General features: G+C 44.1%; 1 protein-coding gene across 1 annotated transcript in view; it reads left to right on the top strand.

Annotated features, from left to right (window-relative positions):
* Positions 1-18428, top strand: part of KLHL6 (kelch like family member 6) — a 54077-nt gene extending 35649 nt beyond the window's left edge. The window contains exons 3-7 of the mRNA XM_059922050.1: positions 2472-2921; positions 9772-10009; positions 14718-14920; positions 16456-16669; positions 18019-18428. Coding sequence (XP_059778033.1) covers positions 2472-2921; positions 9772-10009; positions 14718-14920; positions 16456-16669; positions 18019-18320 — 1407 coding nt within the window. The 3' untranslated portion in view covers positions 18321-18428. The remainder of the gene's footprint in view (positions 1-2471; positions 2922-9771; positions 10010-14717; positions 14921-16455; positions 16670-18018) is intronic.
* Positions 18429-20051: the final 1623 nt, after the last annotated feature.

Below are 20051 nucleotides of genomic sequence, written 5' to 3'. Positions count from 1 at the left end.
CAGAGACAGTCTACATATTTAGAAAATCTCTTTGATTTTCATATCATCTTTCTCTCAGGCAAATGCTGGCAAGGTGTACCTGCCGTTTTGCTCTGGAGGCTGCCATCTAAGTGAGTTCCCTTTCAGCCCTCATGATGTCTCTGTGGGCAGAGCCGCAGAGGGCTCTGGTTACAGCTTCTGAGGGCTCAGCGAGCCTTGGTCTCGGTTTTATATTTTTACTCTTTGAACTGAAAATCTGCAAACAACTAAACAGGTGTTAGATTTCTCAGTCTCAACTGTTTGCTCAGTTGCTCATGCGAGGAGCAGATCTGCAGGCCGTTGGGGCCAGCACACAGGGTGGTCTGAGGAAGAATTTAGGCTTTCTCCAACATTGACCATCAGGTCAGCGTTTTCTGAATTGACAATTGAAAAGTGTGGTCTGACAGGGTATGATAATATTTTGCAATTGGGATTGATCCCCCCATATTAGGGACGTGTGCCCCCTAGAATGCTCTGGAGTGAAGAACAAAGCCTAAGTTGATATGGTCCACCCTAAGACCGGTCCTGTCCCCTCCCTTCAGGCCCCATAACCCTACCACCCCCAGCTCCTGTCATTAGAGTTTCTCCTCTGCACGCTGCACCCTCCCACTTGGTCAGGTCTGCCCGTCTGTACTCTCAATAGGCCCCGTCTTCAGACCAGCCCTCCCCAACAGGCCCTGTCCCCTCAGCCTCCCTCTTTCCATTCTTCTTCTAACTGATCAAACCAAGAACATTGAGAACTTGACCCTCTAAAGGGCCCAGTGGACAAGGAGGGAAGGTTGGAAGTTAAACTCTTTCAAAGCTAAGGTCCAGAGAGCAGCAAATAGAATGGACAGGTGCATTTGAGACATCTCATCTATAAAATGAGTATTAAATAATATGATAAATACAAAAGGGCTTTGTAAGCTGTAAAGTGCTGTATACGCATATGGGACTCATATTCTTATGAAGATGATGATAATTTAAAAATAAGACATGGAAGCCAATCAATTTTACAAATTAATTTTTTATTGCAAAAGTGTTACTTATTCATTTTAGAAGATTTTAAAAGTATATAAATAAACAAAATAAGAAAAAAAAGTCTCGGAACTTCCCAGGCAGTCCAGTGGTTAAGACTCCATGCTTCCAATGAAGGGGGCACAGGTTCGATCCCTGGTCGGGGAACTGAGATCCCACATGCTGCACTGCTCGGCCAAATAAATAAATAAATAAATAAATAAATAAAAGAAAAAAGGGAAAAAAAGAAAAAAAAATCTCATAGTGTTATTACAGAGTGTGGTGCCTTTTATTATTTATACAGTATATTCCATCTATTCCTATGGGACCTGTTTCTGTGGGAGGATTATTGTTGCCTTGACAACAAATTTTGCCCCGTGACTTACTCTGGCCAGTTAAGTGTGAGTGGAAATGGCATGTGCCACCTCTGAGCAAAAGTTTTAAGAGCGTTTGTGTGGTTTGCCATCTTTTTTCTCCTTCTGTCACAAAACTGGCATGTCAAGAGCTTTTCCATCATCCTTGGTCTTGGACTGAAGAGCCCTGTGAGCCCTGTAATGTGAGTGAGAAATAACATTTATTGTTGTGAGCCCGTGAGATTTGAGGGTTGTTTGCTACTGCAGCATAATTTGTCCCAAGATACCTGATACACAGAGATAACAACTGTTAATATTTTGGTTTATATCCTTCAGTCTTTTTTTATGCCTATATTCAATATATATTTTTCTTTATAAAAAGAGGATCATAATGTATGTATGATTTTGTGAAGTGCCTTCTCATTTCACCTGAAAATATTTCAGTATATAGCTCCAAAAGATGAGTTTTCTTTAAGCATAACCACAACACGATTACCACACTTAAAATTAATAATAATTGCTTCATATCACCAAATGTTGGTCACTGTAAACATTTCTCTTCTAAAATTTTGTTTAAATCAGGGATCCAAATAAGCTGCATACTTTGTAGTAGGTTGATATATCTTTTAAATCTCTTTTCGAGGGAGAGCTTCGGCTCTCCCTCCCTGCCCCACCCCCCTTTTTCTCTTTCCCCTTTTGATGTATTTGTTGAAGAAACTGAACTGGTTGCTCTGTAGAGTTTCCCACAGTCTGGGTTTTGCTGATTGTATTCTCATGGTGTCATTTAAGATGTTCCTCTTTCCCCTATGTTTCCTGTAAATTGCTGATTAAATCTAGACACTTGATCAAGATTCAGTGAATGGATTTCTCAACTTAATACATTATGAACATTTTCCATGTCATTTAATATTCTTCTACAACATGCTTTCTTAATGACCATAGAGCTGTCAAAAATATGAATGTATTTTCATTTATTTAGCTAGTCCTCTATTGTGGGTCACTTAGGTTGTTTCTAAATTTTTGCCACTACACACAACTCACTGATAAACCTCCTTGCGGACTAGTCATTTTCTGGCCTGATTTGCTGCCCTTCTGTTCTCTTAGTTCCTGCGGATGGTGGATGCCTGTGCGAGCTTCCTCACAGAAGCCTTGAACCCAGAAAACTGTGTTGGAATACTGAGGCTGGCAGACACACATTCCTTGGACAGTCTAAAGAAGCAGGTTCAAAGTTACATCATCCAGAACTTTGTGCAGATTCTGAACTCCGAAGAGTTCCTTGAACTTCCTGTGGATACTCTGTACCACATCTTGAAGAGCGATGACCTTTATGTAACAGAAGAGTCTCAGGTGTTTGAGACTGTGATGAGCTGGGTCAGGCACAAACAGTCAGAACGACTCTGCTTGCTCCCCTATGTCCTGGAGAACGTGCGCTTGCCGCTTCTGGACCCATGGTACTTTGTGGAGATGGTGGAAGCGGATCCTCTCATCAGGCAATGCCCAGAGGTCTTCCCGCTGCTACAGGAAGCCAGGATGTACCACCTTTCTGGCAATGAGGTGAGTTGATGATGAGAGACGCCGTATATAACCAGTGAAGTGAAGGAATTAGCAGACCTCCTAGAGATACAGGTGAGACTGGCTCACAAATCCTTAGGGCATCAAGAAGTAGATGCTATAGATGTTTATAGTTTGAGTCAGGCAGTTCCAGAAGCCCTGGATTTCTGATCTGTAAAATGCCGATAATACTACATGGTAGACAGCTACTGAGAGAATTAGGTGAGATCTGGAAATCACCCAGCACCATGCCTGGCACATCCTTCCTCTTTCCGGTTGTGTAAGGGCGGGAGTTTGGTCGGGGAGACACACACATGAAGGGAGTGTGCCCTGTCCAGTCGCCATTCCACAGGGCTGCTGCTTTCCCAGTTTGTCCACTCTGGGGAAACCTTGAGACTCTTATAACTCCCCTGACATTACCTAGGTTCAGACTCTCATTACTTCCTTCCTGAACCTCTGAGAATTCCTCAAAACTCAGCTTTCTGCCCCCAGTCTGGCCGCCCTGCAATTCATTCATCAGCTGGATGATCTAAAACCCAAGCCTAATCATTTCACTCCGGGGCTTAGCCTCTTCACTGGCTCCCCACCACATTCAGGATAAAGCCCACGCTTCTGCCTAAACTCTCTGAGCCTGGCCTCCTGCTCGCTGGCTGCTCTAGTGTCATCTGCAACCTCTCTCTCCTGCTACAGTCTGAGTGCACTGCTTGTAATTCCCCAAAGTGGACGTGCTTTTTCAGCCTTCAGGCTAATGCAGGTGCTGCTCAAATGACTTTTTCCTCTTCTTCATCTAGTTAACTTCTGCTCCAGCTTCAAAATTCAGTTTAAGCATCACCTTCTCCAGAGGCCTCTGTCAGTCTCATAGCACTGGAGCATTGCTCTATCATAGCACCAGCCACTGCATATTAACCATTGAATTCCTCATCTGTAAATATCTCTAGACAGGGAGGTTGTTATGGTAGGAAATATGTCTTATTGGACTTTTCATCCGGACCTTAGGAGAGTCCTTGGTATATAGCAAGGGATTGGTTAATGTTTGTTGAATGAATAAATGGGTACCAAGATGGGGAATAAACATATCATTTGTATCTACCCGGTTCTCCTTAACAATTCCAGAAGAAATGTTATATTCAGAACTTTATAAAGACAAGAACAGGCTTAGTGGAGAGGAACAAAATAATCAGTAAGTAATGATAGAGGGGCAGTTTGTTACGTTTGTACACATGAACAGCCAAACATGTATACCACTATACAATGGTTCTGAGGTTGGCTACCAAGCCTTCTTCATTAGGCCATTGGTAGAAATATTAGCCAAAATAGTTTTAGGAATTGTCTTTCAGAGGCCCCTTGGGAGCCCCTTCTTTTCTGTCTGTCCTCTTCTAGTTCTGTGTTGTCCTCAGATCCATTGTCACTTATTCACTCTGCAAACACATCCTTAAATATTTGGTAGAATTTATCAGTAATGCTATCAGAACCAGGAGGAATTTTTTGTGTATGTGAGAAGGTTTTAAACTTCAAACTACAAATTGTATTTCTTTAATAGCTATATAGATACAGGAGGCTATTCACATTATCTATTTCTTCTAGAATGAGCTTTGGTAGTTTGTATATTTCAAAGCATTTTCCATTTCATAGAAGTTGCTGAATTTATTGGCATAAAGTTGTTCACAGTAGTCCCTTATTATCCTTTTTAATATCTGTAGAATCTGTAGTGATGTCATAGCTCTCATTCCAGATATTGGTAATTTGTGTCTCCTTTTTTCTCCTGATCAGTCTGGTTAGAGGTTTATCAATTTTATTGATTTTCTCAAAGAACCAGCTTCTGGTTTCACTTGACTTTCTCTACTGTCTTTACATATTCTATTCCATTTATTTCTACCTTAATCTTGACTACTTCCTTCTGCTTACTTCGGGTTGAATTTGCTCTTCCTTGTCTAGTTTTTTAGGGTGGAAATGAAGGTCACTAATTTGAGATTTTTTTTTCTATTATTGTCATTAGTGCTATAATTTCATATGCTATACTTTCATTCTTCACAAATAAATCCTGAACACCAACTATATGCCAGACATGGCACCAAGCACCATAAAACAGTCTCTACCTTACTAAACTTACGGTCTTTCAGAGAAGACAGGACACTAAGCAAATGAAGGGTGATGAGCAGACTGACAGAGGAAGACCAGATAACCACAAGGGTCCCATGCTGGATATGTGGGTCACTGGCAGGTGGCTCAGCACTGGGAAAGCCCTCATATTCCTGAAGACAAGATCAATCTCTGCAACTGCTCTCAGTTCAGCATTTAAAGTGCAGTCTTGGGGCCTCCCTGGTGGTGCAGTGGTTAAGAATCCACCTGCCAATGCAGGGGACACGGGTTCGAGCCCTGGTCCGGGAAGATCCCACATGCCGTGGAGCAACTAAGCCCATGCGCCACAACGACTGAGCCCACAAGCCACAACAACTGAAGCCCGTGTGCCTAGAGCCTGTGTTCCGCAACAAGAGAAGCCACCGCAATGAGAAGCCTGCGCACCGCAACAAACAGTAGCCCCCACTTGCAGCAACTAGAGAAAGCCCGCGCACAGCAACAAAGACCCAACACAGCCAAAAATAAATAAAATAAAATAAATAAATTTTTTAAAAAACTTAAAAAAAAACACCAAATTACAGGATCTTGATCAACTGTACTTCCAACATTCTTGCTATTTTTGTTTCTGCTTCCCATTTCCTAACTCCCTGAAATGCAGGTGATAAAGGTTTTCCTCTTATATAAAATGTCCCTACTATGTCTTCTGCAAAACTGCTGCTATGAAATATCTGCTCTGCCTTTTGTATTTACAGTGGGGTGGGGGTGGGGGAGTGGGATTATAAGCTTTGGATTTAGGAGGAGAGAGAATTCTGATAACTAGAAAATGTCAAGAACTTGAGCTCCCAGTCAGGTGGATCTGGGCTTTAATCTTGACTGCACAATTTACCTACAGTGTGACCTTGGGCAAGCTACTTAGCTGCTGTATGGCTCAGTCCTTGTAACATGAGGAAGACAATATCTACCAACTGATAGAATTGTTTTGAGAATTAAATAAGATAATGAATGAGATGTGCTAGCACAATGTCTGGCACATGATAAGTACCCCAGAAATAAAGACTCTTCCTATTCTCACTCAGTTCCTTTATGGTACTCTATCTCCCACAATCAAGCATTTTCTTTCTCTGAGGCTAAAATCTCTCTTTTCATTGTGTCCTAGTTTTTTTCTGCCTTATTGCCCCAAATCCTGCTCAAGGCATTTTCTCATCCTCATTTAATAGTCTAGGTAACTGAACCAACCAACATTGTGATCTCTGAGTTGTGTCTCATTGCTAGTTGATTCCTTGAAACTCCCAGCCTTCTCGCTGCTTGTGTGACGTTCGCTTTATTCCTAATGACACTAGTGTAAGCCTGGAGGATACTCTGTGAACACATTTCTCCTCCTAACCTTCCTTTCCCAAACTTTAGCCCTGCTTGTCCTATCATTATCTCCCCATTTTAACCTTGTCCCTCCTCTGAACTCATGGAGGTGGTAACAGAAGGAAGTTTTAGAACCCTAAAAGCAAATGTCAATTTACATTTGATTTAGGAGTAGTAGCTGGTACCTTCATTGGGAGAGGTCTTTTGGGGCAGAGAAAGTTACCCCTTCATTTCATTGCCTCCTAAGTTTCCAGGGACCAACTTGATCTATACCACAGGCTGCTCTGATATGTGTGCTGTCAGGAGGACCTACTCCTGAGGGCAGCGGGGCAGAAGCTCACCCTGAGGAGCTTTATCCAAGCAGTTTGGTCACTTCTGTTTGGTCCTCTCAGGTGGGTTCTTTGGACAATGAGTAGTCAGTGAGGGGAAACTTTTTTGCTCTGCTTCTAACAATCTGAAAATAAACTGTGTAGGCCTGATTGTTGCGTGTGATTCTTTGGCAGACACTTACTTCCCTGTGTCTGCAACAAACTTGCCCATCTCTGACTTCAGATTGGCGTTTGTCATGCCTTTGGGGTTAATATTTTGCAAAACGTAGCTGAACTTACAATTTGGTAATGGTGCCACCATCTGGCAGTCCTGTGGTTCCGAGTTACAAGGCAGGTCTCAATACCCAGCCAGTCCCATCAACTAGATGATTGTATTAGTTATTTATTGCTGTGCAACAAATTATCCCAAAACAGCTGTTTAAAACAACAAACATTTATTATTTCACAGTTCGCAGGAATCTGGGAGTGATTCAGCTGGGTGATTCTGGCGCAGGGTCTCTTCTGAAGTTGCAGTCAAGCTATTGGCTGGGGCTGCAGTTAGTCATCTCAAAGCTCAAAGGGGGCTGGAGGATGCACTTGCAAGTTCCCTCGCAGGATTGTTGACAGGCGTCACTTCCTTGCTGGCTGTTGGCTGGAAGCCTCAGCTTCTTGCTACTTGGGCCTCTCCATAGCAGCTGTCCTCCTTTAGAGCAAATGACCCAAGAAAGACTGAGAGAGCTATCAAGATGGAAGCTGTAGTGCCTTCATAACCTAATTTCAGAAGTGGTATACCAACACTATTGTATTCTATTGGCACATTGATCAACCCAGGAACAATGTGGAGGGAACAACATAGGATGTAAATACCAGGAGGTGGGGATTGCTGGGGGCCATTGTGGAAGCTTGTTACCACAATGATCTAGACTGGGAAAAAAATCTTTATCAGGTCCTGGGTTAACTAACTTGCCCATTCATTCATTCATTCATTCAGCCAACATTTATGGAAACCCACAAGCTCCAGGCACTGTTCTTGGTGCTGAGGATCCATTGGAGAAAAGGGCTGTCCCTGCCATCAGGGACATTACAATAAATTACGTGAGGGTGAAAAGTGCCGTGATAGGGAAATTCAGGATTGTGGGAACAGGTGTGGAAAGGCAAGAATGGCTTCCTGGAGGAAAGAACAAAATGACGTTGAAAATAATGTCAAGTGGCTTACAGGGTAAGTGGTTGGGAAAATAGTGTGGGAAATCGAGGACAGATATTATGGGGAGATCCCGACAGCAGGCCGGAATGCAGGGTTCAGTCAGTGGGAGCAGAGTCTTCCACAAGCCAGGACTCAGGATCAGGGGTAAGATCACGGCTAGTTTGATCCCCTGCTAGTCAGCAGGCTGTTGATGCAGGAGAGCAGACACTGTGAATAAGATGGGGGGCTTCAGAGAGGAGGCTGAGGCTTGGCTCTCAGAACCAGAGTAAGGGTCACAGGGAACCAATTCTGAGAGGCTAGTGCTGTCCTCTAAGCATTGCCTTATAATCCCTAAATCCTCCCTGCAAGAGGACCAGATTGGTGCTAGAGGTTGTACCTCAGCTGTGGGAAGGAAGGTTTAGAGGCTGGAGGGAGAAATCTCAGATTGGCCAAGTTTGTCTTTGGTGCCAACTCATTGCTCATTCCTCTCCTACCAGCTTGGTATTCTCATAGTGCCTCCAAGTTCTCGGGACCACCCCTTCCACGCTTATCCCAGCTGGCCTTTCCACTGTCAGTGCCCTCAGTCTCAGCCCATTGCCCAGGATTTATCCTGCCACACCTCCCCCGCCCCGCCACTCCTTTCTGCTGACCCATAAAGGACAGCCCTGCCACAGACTTTATGGCCATGGTCTGGCAGCAATAACTGAGGATGCAGAATTTACTGTATCTGACTATTGGCACAGAAAAACAAAGTCTCTTCTGGGAAAGTAGATGTTAGGTGTTGGCTGATCTGATTACATGTGACTATTGATTGGATTCACCACTTGTGGACTCAGGTAAACTGGTTGTCACCATCTGTGGGCAAGATTGAAGTTCCATAATCCATATTAGGTCAGCTTAACCTTGTAGGAAAGAGTAGCTGTTTTGGCCATGTGGGAAATGGGTGCTGCTGCCTCTCTGTCTCCCATCAGTAATCCTGTAGAACCTTCCCCATCAAGCCCAGGGATGGCTGGAACCAGGAGGAGGGCAGCTCTCCCTTTTCATTAATAACATCAATATGACATCTCCCGCCGCTCCTACGGCCGTGGCTAGCTGTGGAGGGCCGTGCGTGTGCCAGGTGCTCTGCTCAGCTCTCTACATCACAACCTCGTGAATGCTCACAATGGCATGGTAGCATAGGAATGATCACAGGCATTTACAGAGATTGTGTTGCTTCTCCAAGGTCACATGGCCATCAGTGGTGGAACCAGGATGGAACTCTGGTGTATTTGACTCCAAACCTCTGCTCTTTCAGCTGGGTTCAAATATCTGTGGTATGGATTTCTTTGCTTGTTCAAGGCTCTGAAGGGTCATATGCTTGATGTTGGGACCCAGTCCCCCAACCTCCTTGGACACACCCTGCTCCCTTTTGGTTCTTTTCTCCTAAGTCTCTGCATGCTCTTATGTGCCCACTGTCAGGACTTCTCTTCCAGAAAAGGCCTGGTAGCGAGCAAAGTCTGGGATATCATCAAGAAACTGAAACCAGGGAGGAGTGGAAGGTGGCCAGAAATGAAATTCCAGGATTCAGTGCTTCTGACCAAACAAGAGGGAAGAGGCAGGAAAGTGCATTTGATGGTAGACCGACCTGAACTTCTTAAAAAGTAGCAAAATCTACAACCGATAACCTTTGCTGAGTACCTACTATACATCAGGCCCCTGGGCCAAGCACACTAAATATATTATCTCATTTAATCCTCATGACAAACCCATGAGGTTGTTACCACTAAAATTTCCATTATACAGAAGACAAACCTGAGGCCCAAGGAGGTGAAGTCACATGGTCCTACAGTGGCAGAGCTGGGAATTGGGCTCTGCTCCTCTGGCTCCACAGCCTGAGCGCTGAACCACTGTGCCATTCCGCCTTTTTGTACTCCCATTGGCTTTCCAGATCATTTCGGAGCGCACCAAGCCCAGGATGCACGAGTTCCAGTCTGAGGTGTTCATGATCATCGGTGGCTGCACGAAGGATGAACGGTTTGTGGCGGAGGTAACCTGCCTGGACCCCCTGAGGCGCAGCCGCCTGGAGGTGGCCAAGCTCCCCATGACAGAGCACGAGCTGGACAGTGAGAATAAGAAGTGGGTGGAGTTTGCATGCGTGACATTAAAAAATGAGGTCTACATCTCAGGTAAGCAGAAGCCACGTGATGCCAAAGCCAGCCCCCAAGGCACTACGTGTTTTCCTGAGTGAGAGCCAGGCAACCATCCCAGAAGAATTACTGTGGATGGCACTGATCTAGCACTAACTGGGTTGGGATATGGAAACAAGGTACTCAGAGGGTCTTATCGTGGAGAGGGAATAATTACTGAGTGAACCCTAATCCTTGAGCAGTATTGTAGTAGGAACTGGGGGAGCAGGCAAATAGGACTTCCTTCATGGAAAAGGAAGAAGGAAAGTGGTACTAGAGTTTATTCGGTGTCTGCTATAGGCATAGGACACTGAGCTAGCCACTGGGAATACAGTAATGAATAAAAATGTCTGCTCTTCCCCCCAAATCTGACCTCTCCCCTCAAGTTTATTAGGTCTTACTTTTAGATGCTCCAATAGCATCCAGTACTTTTTCATTTCTTACTTCTAAGTTGTTTGCTTAATTATTTATAACTGCTCTATGCCTGTTTCCCACTAGTCCTTAAATTCCATGAATCAACACTGTATTCCCAGTACCTAGTGCTGTGTCTGGCCATAGTAAATGCTCAATAAATATTTATTAAATGATGTAATCTCTACCATCTTTACAGCATAGTAGATGAATTTACTCTTTGGTAGCAATTAATTATTGCCTCTCACATCAACTCTATAAGGTAGGTGATTTTAATCTCCGGATTACAAATGGAGAAAACTGAGGCTCAGAAAGGTATGGAACTTACCTAAAGTCACACACTGGTAAGTGTCAGGCAGGATTCCAATCCATGTTCTCTGAGTCTCATGCTCTCCCATGACATTAAAAGCCACCTAGCTCTTCTTGCAGCACCAAGGGAAAAGACAAACATCCCTTCCCTTCTCTTGGAGGTTTTCTTTAATTTGAACTTGTTTTGGAAAGAGCTTATTCCCAGAGCTGGTGTCCTCCAAGATAAAGGGCAGGTCAGTTCTTCTTTGAGTCTATTAATACCACAGACAGGGGTTTAGTTTTCTTTTATCTTATAGAAACATTTTTTAATTGTTGTAGAAGATTTAAGCAATACAGGGAGTGTAAAGTAAAATATGGCAGTTTCTCTGTGCCATTACAATCCTACATGTTTTAATTTTTTTTTTTACAAAAATGGTTTTGCATTGTCTTAGAGTAAGTAATGCCAGCTGCTGTAACAAACTCTAAATCTCAATGAATCACCACAGTAGTATGTGTGGGTTGAGGGAGAGCACCTGCTCCACTCAGTCATTCAGGGACCCAGGCTCCTTCTGTCTCATGATGAAGCTGTTTCCAGACGTGACCTTCAAGCCTGATGCATTTCGGGAAGAGAGAGAAACCCAACAAGTTGAGAAGGCACACCTGCTCACAACAGCCTCGGCCTGGACATGAGGCATCAGTTCTGCTCACATTCTATTGGCAGAACCAGCCGCATGCCCTCCCTGCAACCCCGCCCCCCCATGCAGCGGGGCTGGGAAATGTAGTTTAGCCGCGTACCCAGGAGGAAAAGACAGGTTTGGTAATCACGGTCAGTCTTTGCCACATACACTACACATAGTGTTTTATTCTACAACTTGTCTTTTGTCCGTCTTCAATTTGTTGTTGTCTTTTTAAAAATGATATAGGCTGCTAACACATATACATGGAATCTAAAAAAAAAAAAAAAAGGTCACGAAGAACCTAGGGGCAAGATGGGAATAAAGATGCAGACCTACTAGAGAATGGACTTGAGGACATGGGGAGGGGGAAGGGTAAGCTGGGACAAAGTGAGAGAGTGGCATGGACATATATACACTACCAAACGTAAAATAGATAGCTAGTGGGAAGCAGCCGCATAGCACAGGGAGATCAGCTCGGTGCTTTGTGACCACCTAGAGGGGTGAGATAGGGAGGGTGGGAGGGAGGGAGACGCAAGAGGGAAGAGATACGGGGATATATGTATATGTATAAATGATTCACTTTGTTATAAAGCAGAAACTAACACACCATTGTAAAGCAATTATACTCCAATAAAAATGTTAAAAAAATAAAAATGATACAGGCGATACATGAAAGCATGCTTGTTGTACTGAATCAGCAGAAATGTGTACTCAACTAACAATCTGTTCTGAACATCATTACATGTTGGTATAATTGATCTACTGTATGTGTTAAGCAATATAATACATGTAAAGTGCAGCACAATCCCAGGCACGTGGTGAGAGCTCAGCAGTGTTAGTCGTCATTATCATTACTGTGAGGATTGTTATTACTGCTCACTTCACCAGCTTCAGGGCTGTCTATTGAATGAATGAACCATAGTTTTTTTCAGCTTTTATTTTCCCACTGAAAAAAATACCACAATAGGCATTTTCATACACATATATTTATGAACTTGTGCTGATATATGGAGAGATTCCTGGAAGTGGTCATAAGATGTGTAAATTTAGAATTTTTGTAGATATTGCTAAATTGTCCTCCAGAAAGTTTGTACCAATTTACAGTTCAACCAATGATGAATGTCAGCTCCCATTTTCTACATCCTTGTTAACATTTTTTATTATCAATTACATTTTTAACAGACTTGAGTGTGTAAATTTACACTCATAGATCGTTAATGAGGTTGAATATATTTTCATATATTTATTAGCTAAACGTATCTGTTTTTGAAAAATGATCTGTTCCTACCCTTTGTTTTTCTATTGGTTGTCTTTTCCTTATTAATTTTTTGGAGTTCTTATTATATATCCTTTGCTATTTGTATTACAAATACTTTCTCCCAGACAGTGGATGTCTTTTAACTTTGATTTATATTTTATATAGTAACTTTCTTTTCTATATGTTCGAGGTTTCTTGTCATGCTTAGAAAGCCCCTCCCCACCCCAAGATCATTAACATCTTCTCCTATATATTCTCCAGTTACTTCTATAGCATTTACATTTAAATTTTATTTTAAGTATAATGTGAAATAGGGATCTAAATTTTTCTCTAAACAGATAGCCAATTGTTCTAATGCCATTTATTTAATAATCTCTATATCTTTTAGTCTGTTTCTGTACCTTGTTTTTAATTGATCAGTTTGTCTTATACTAGTAGCACATTCTTTTTATTATCATAGCTTTTTAGTATATTTTGATATTTGCTAGGGAGAGCTCTCTTACTCCTTCTTCTTTTTCAAAAGTTTCTTAGAAATGTTCCCAAATCTACTCTTCCAAATGAAGCTTAGAATGGTCACTTCATGTCCTGAAATCCATGAAAAGCCCTGAAGGCACCTAATATATAGGTTAACTTGGGGAGGGTTGACATCTTTGCAGTAACCTGTCTTATCATCTGTGCACATGATATGCCTGCCCAGTTAATCAGGTCTTCTTTTACATCCTGAAGTAAAAAAAATTGTCATTTTTTTTCCCCTTTTTAATAAAGTTTGCATACATTTCTTTGAAAGTGTATGGTTATTTTATAATTTTGGACACTACCTGAATGGGATCAATATCACAGTGTTTTGAATAGAGACCTCTGAAAGGTATACAACCCCCCTCCCCCAGAATGGTTAAACTATATGAACAAAAAGATAACAGGAGAGGACGAAGCTCAGTCTCCCTAGCGGCCAGGGGAAACCAAACTATGACATCATTTTTCTCTCTCAGGCTGTAAAACAAAACAAACCAACCGAAAAAACCTTCCTAATATCCACTGTGGGTGGGGTATGGGGAAAAGTCAACCAGGACAACTTTGGAAGGTTCTTTGGTAGCACCTGTAAAAATTCAAGGTGGGCACGCCGTTGACCTAGGAATCCCACTTCTGGGCTCCACCCTTGAGAAACACTTACCCGTGACACAGAGCGTCATTAATGATATTCATTTCCACGCTAGTGCACATTTTAGTCTGAAAGGTACATCCTTTGTTTTAGGTAGTTGGTAGTACTCTGTGCTGATGGGGAAATGGAAACACAGAGTCATTAAAATATTTTATTAAAGTCACCAAAAAAGTCAGTTCTCCTTTGTCTTGGTCTCTCTCCCTAACTGAACTACATATTTTCTATTTATTGAGTTGTCTTGAAAAAATTTTTTACCAGCTCACTCTCAAATGATCTGTTGTGAGCATCTCATTCTGTTCCAATAGAAATTGTTTCAAAGTAGGACAAACCTCACTTATGTTTTTATATAGATCAGAGATATGAACCAAGAGAATTTTGTAAGATTTCGTGGTGATTTTCCCAGGTTTGTATTGGTTTGAATAAATAAGCAAACATAGAACCTAAGCTGCTTTCTCATTTGCCCGCTGGTCAAGGCCCTACTATCCCCACCTGCAATCGTCCAACTTTACCTGTCCTGCCTGACTTCCTGACCCTGAGCCTCACAAACACTGGAGTCCAGGCTCCCGTTGGTCCCCACTCACCTAGGCAGAGTTGGGTACTACTTCCCTGAAGCCTTCTCTGGACCTAGCTCACGGAGCCTCCTCTTCTCTGAATTCTCACAGCACAGAGGTGACACATGGCACAGCCCAGTGCATGATCCACCCCAGCCTTACACTGTGTCTCCCTGTCTCCCTGTGCAGGCTCTGTCCCGGCAACCACACTGCATGCACCTTCATGATTTCTTTTGTCTGAGGGGATGGGGTGGGAGTTGGTGCTCGTCTGGGGATTTAACACTTCTGGGCCAGTGGGAAATTATGGGAGAAGCTGCATTTCTGACATATCAGTGGTTTCTTAAATGCTCTATATGTCTCCTAGGGGGCAAAGAAACACAGCACGATGTTTGGAAATATAATTCTTCAATCAACAAGTGGATTCAAATTGAGTATTTGAACATAGGCCGCTGGAGGCATAAGATGGTGGTGCTCGGGGGCAAGGTCTACGTGATCGGAGGTTTCGATGGCTTGCAGAGGATCAACAACGTGGAGACCTATGACCCCTTCCACAACTGCTGGTCGGAGGTATAGATTATTTCTATGAGTAACTCTGTATTATTGCTTCAAAGCTTAAAAAAAAAAAGGTATCTGCCCATGTAGGTATACGGCTTTCTGATCGCTCTGCTCCCACTGAGAACATTTTTGGTGGCTCTGAGCTTCCCTCCTCATAGGAGCCATCGAGTCAGCATTGCTGATCAGGTCACGGAAATGATTTCCTTCCAGGTGGGGGAGCTCTGGGTGGGTACCTGTCCTATCCTGGCCAGAACCCCAGATGTAGACGGGAGGCTTGATCCTCTCTTGGTCTGCATGTCTTGGCCTAGAGTCTCTGTCTCCTCCGATGCCATCTGCCCTTGTCTTCTCCACACTGGGCACACCAGGATCTCTTGACCACACTGTTTGTTGAATCCAGAGTCATTTGGTAGTATTTAGAAGTCAGCCCTTATTTATTTACCTATTAGTGATGAACCATTTGCGTGCCTTCAAACAAGACTTTAGCAATGCAATCTCAGGTATATATCATACTCAAGAAAAGGCAAAACATTGCTCATCGATGGGCATAAAGTTTCCGTTATGCAAGATGAACCAGCTCTGGGGATCTGCCATACAACATTGTGCCTATAGATAACAATACTGTATTTTACACTTTAAAATGTGTTAAGAGGGTAGATCTCACGTTAATTATCCTTACCCCCGCCCAACACACACACAAAGGTAAGGTGACCTCACTTCCTCTATTTCCAGATTATTCCCAATTTCAAATTTTCTTTCTCCTTATCAGATTATATGTCAGAGCATGTTCCAGCTTTGGGGTGTGTGAAACGTGGTCATCACAGGCACAAGCAAAGGTAGACAGGTCATGATGGCATCCAGCCAAGATCTGTTAACCTGAAAAGAACTTTACAGGGAGCCCTTAACATTTATAAGGCTGTGCCCAAGATCTTCTCAGTTTAAGTCACATCACAAAGTTGCTCCATGACCCAAGAGGGTTATGTCAATGGGTAAGAGGCTCTTAAAAGTCCCCTTTAGTGCCCTGGGGTTCACAGGATGGAAACACAAGTCTGGCTTAACCCTCAGATCTGTATGTTGTTCCCAGAGTGGGAGAATATGCTTACCTGTGGCCACCTGAAACCCTTATACCAGCTTTTCTTCCTAGCTATAAGCACCAAGGACAATGCCTGGCACATAGTAGGCACTCAGTAAATACTTTTTGAATGAAGGAGCACATGAATAAATATGAATATGCATGTCTGAGAAAGCATTCTCCTCCAACATTGGCTGGTTTCATCTGTATAAACACTTATTCCTGTACACTCCTCCTGCCCTGAGAACTGGACTCTGGGAAAAACAGGCTAGAAACATCTGGAGCCTGGCGGGAGGGTGGGAAATGTATGCTTTGATCCTCTCTGTGTCTCAGAGGAGTCAGGCCCACAGGCCTTGTGACTTCAGGCAAAGGATTCCCTGGCTTGTGTCCCCTGGCTCCTGGCCTGTGTCCTGTTAGCCACTGCAGCAATCTGGGCAGTGTCACTGACAGCTTCTCCCGGTGCCCTGTGTCTCTGCAGGCTGCGCCCCTCCTTATCCATGTCAGTTCCTTCGCAGCCACCAGCCATAAGAAGAAGCTCTATGTGATTGGGGGAGGGCCCAATGGGAAACTGGCCACGGACAAGACTCAGTGTTACGACCCTTCAACCAATAAGTGGAATTTAAAGTCGACCATGCCAGTAGAGGCTAAATGCATCAATGCAGTGAGTTTCCGGGACCGTATCTATGTGGTTGGTAAGTGAGCAAATGGCTTCTTATTTAACTAGGGTCCCCTATACCTGCAGCCCTGCAGATAGATCACATGAGGCCCTCCTGGGAATTCCTGAGTTCCTGGGTGATGTGGGTGGGGTTGAAAAGAAGAGAAGATGGGATTGGTCCAGGCCTTGGTGGAATTTACCTTGCAGTTCTGGAGACAGAAACAGCCCACATTTAGGAGACATACAAGACAGATGGACAATGGGGCCCAGGGGAGGAGCGAGAAATTGCTTTGGGAACAAAGTGTGTTGTAAGCATTAGCAATGCACAGAAATTAAAATACGTACCGTATAAGTGCCCAATAAATGGTAGCTATCTTTATTTCTTATTTTGTGTTCATGGGAATTTTATTCTTCCCACTTGCTTTGGGGGCTCTGAAAGGTTGCATTTAGCTGGAAGGAAAGCCTGACTAGCCAGACCACAGTTGGCATGTAATTGTTAAGGGTGATGGATCTCAACCCTGACTACTCATTAGAGTCATCTATGGAGCTTTTTCCAAAAATGGGTAGCTGGGGCTTGTGCAGACCAATAATATCAGAATGAGAAGGAGGACGCTGGCCACAGTGTCAGGTGTTTTCAATGTGCAGGTGATTTTTAACGTACAGCCAGGATTGAGAACTACTGATCAAGGAAATACCAAAAATAAATAACTTCAGCAAATAAGAGCTAATCAGAGAAGGCTTCCTGAATGCAAAATATGGGAACAGATTAAGGCAAAACCCCTTCTCTCTCTTGCTTCAGGTTTCCTGTGTCTTTATGGTCAGACTAGTGACTCTGTCCCAAAGGTCTAATCTCAAGATGGGTAACTTGGGCTGGTGTCCCAGGTCATGCTCAGCCTAGAGATGCCACCACTTCTAGTCACTGCCATGTATATCAATACAATGCAAGACTTCTATGCACCAGGCCTTCTGCCAGGTGCTTTATGTGCATGGTCCTTCTGATTTCTTATCACCACCGTGGTCTTGGTGCTCATGGTTACAGATCCAAAAGTGGCAGAGCTGGGATTATGAGCCGGGCCTATCTGATGCACCAGGTGGTATTTCTTCCAGGAAGCAGTCTTATGGTACATTTTGGCAGGTGTGTGAAGCCAGGTGTCCTTCAGAACCTGATTAGCACCTGGCTGCAGACTTTAAAGGGCTGTGAAGTGTTTCCAGCATGAGACTTGCTGCCCCTAGTTATCCATTCTGGCTTTCTGGAGAGCCATGAATTTGCTCTTTCTGTTGGCAAGATGGTAGACTTGACCTAACCAGGAGTAGGAGTTTAGTGGTTAATGGGGAAGAAAACCAGAAAAACAGTGAGATGCCCACGGTGTTTCCTTTCCTCTTCAGGAGGGGCCATGAGAGCGCTGTACGCCTACAGCCCTCTGGAGGACAGCTGGTGCCTGGTGACCCAGCTCAGCCACGAGAGGGCCAGCTGCGGCATCGCGCCCTGCAACAACCGGCTCTACATCACTGGGGGGCGGGACGAGAAGAACGAGGTCATCGCCACGGTGCTGTGCTGGGACCCCGAGGCCCAGAAACTGACGGAGGAGTGCGTCCTGCCCCGGGGGGTGTCGCACCACGGCAGTGTCACCATCAGGAAGTCGTACACCCACATTCGGAGGATCGTGCCTGGAGCTGTGTCGGTCTGACTGCGGGAGCGCGGAGGGCGCAGCCACGCGGAGAGCCCTTCTCCCTCTCCCCCGCATCGGTCCCTCTAAAGCAGCTATCGGGGCTTGAGTTACAGGCCGTGCGTACATCAGGGGCTCACCGCGGCTCCCCATGGCGGCTCCTTGGAAGTCACAGCTTTGGGACTTGAGACCAGCCAGGACCGTCTGTGAGACCTACCTCAGGAGGAAAGAAGAGTAATACTTGACATTCAAGACACACCCGTCCCATGCATGCCAGGTTCTATACCGGGCACTTTTGCATACCAATGCCTTTAACCGTCAAACGACCTGGTGACTGGATTTTATTACTCCCATTTTACAGGTGAGGAAACCGAGTTTAAGAGAGGCTAAGTGATTTGCCCCAGGTCAGTCAGATTACAAGTTAGCTAAACCAGGAGTCTAAACCCAGGTCTTCCAATTTCAAAGTTAGTGTAGGTTCTGTCATGTTGTCTATCTCAGAACATGAAAAAGAAAAAACAAAACAAAACAACTCATTTTTGTTCTGACAAGTTTGCTAAAGGATTCACTCAGCAAGGCAGGGAAATAAAGGTGCTTCTTTTTTTCTTTTCTTTTTTCCCTTATATTTAAACCCTTTGGGATCTTTGGTGTGGAAGCCTTGGGCCCCTTGTCAAGAGCATCTCATAGGTTGTTCCACCTGACAGTTCTGGGGAGATGAGTCTGGGAAGACCTGTTTGCTATGAAAAACGTAAAAGACTTCTGTCCTCCCCATCAAAAGCCTCTATTTTTTATGATCACAGGAGGCCCATTGTGGCCTGGAACTGTCATTGCTGGACAGAACTGTACCTTCAGCACAGCCCAGTGCCCTAGACTCTTAATGGCCAACAGTTGTATTGCTATGTAGAAAAGGTTTTTGCAGAGACTCAGAATACCGTTTTTGTTTTTCCGGGGCGTGGGGGGGCGGGGAGGGTTGTTTTTGGTTTTGTTTCTTCAGTGTAAACATCCTTACATTGCTGGCCGCTGTTGAATGACTGGCTCTTCTTGACAGCATACTTTCTACTTTTTAGACAGTGATTTGGGTCCATGTCCCTGTGACCCGACCCTCCTGGAACCTTCGTTTTCAGGATCCTTTTAATCCCTTCTATTTGGTTTTTGGATCAGCTTGGCATAGTTTTGACTCAAAGAACAGCGTCTGTTCTTCACTCTAAGAGATGGAGCTTTCATATGAGCTCACTGGAAAGTCATTCTAATCCCCAAATTGGGGACACAGATTAAGAGATCCTGTTTCATATGCTGTACTTAAAAAGCAATAACAGGGGCTTCCCTGGTGGCGCAGTGGTTAAGAATCCGCCTGCCAGTGCAGGGGACGTGGGTTCGAGCCCTGGTCCGGACACACCCCACATGCTGCTGAGCAACTAAGCCCGTGCGCCACAACTACTGAAGCCCGTGCGCCTAGAGCCCGTGCTCCTCAACAAGAGAAGCCACCTCAATGAGAAGCCCGCGCACTGCAATGAAGAGTAACCCCCGCTCGCCCCAACTAGAGAAAAAGCCTGCGCGCAGCAACGAAGACCCAACACAGCCAAAAAAAAAAAAACAACAGCAACAACAGTGGTAACAGCATAGTGACTGCATTACTTAATGTCCTTTATTTTAATCATATGATTTCAAATCTCTTTATAGAGTTTTATTTCATGTCAGATGTGCCATTGTGTGCTTGTACTTCTCAGCAGTTTGGGAAGGTAGAGGTATTACAGG

The sequence above is a fragment of the Balaenoptera ricei genome, chromosome 4, assembly GCF_028023285.1.
Source record: "Balaenoptera ricei isolate mBalRic1 chromosome 4, mBalRic1.hap2, whole genome shotgun sequence".
Lineage (NCBI taxonomy): Eukaryota > Metazoa > Chordata > Mammalia > Artiodactyla > Balaenopteridae > Balaenoptera > Balaenoptera ricei.
The sequence above is the reverse complement of the archived record's forward strand: the minus strand, read 5'-3'. Positions and strand labels throughout refer to the sequence as shown.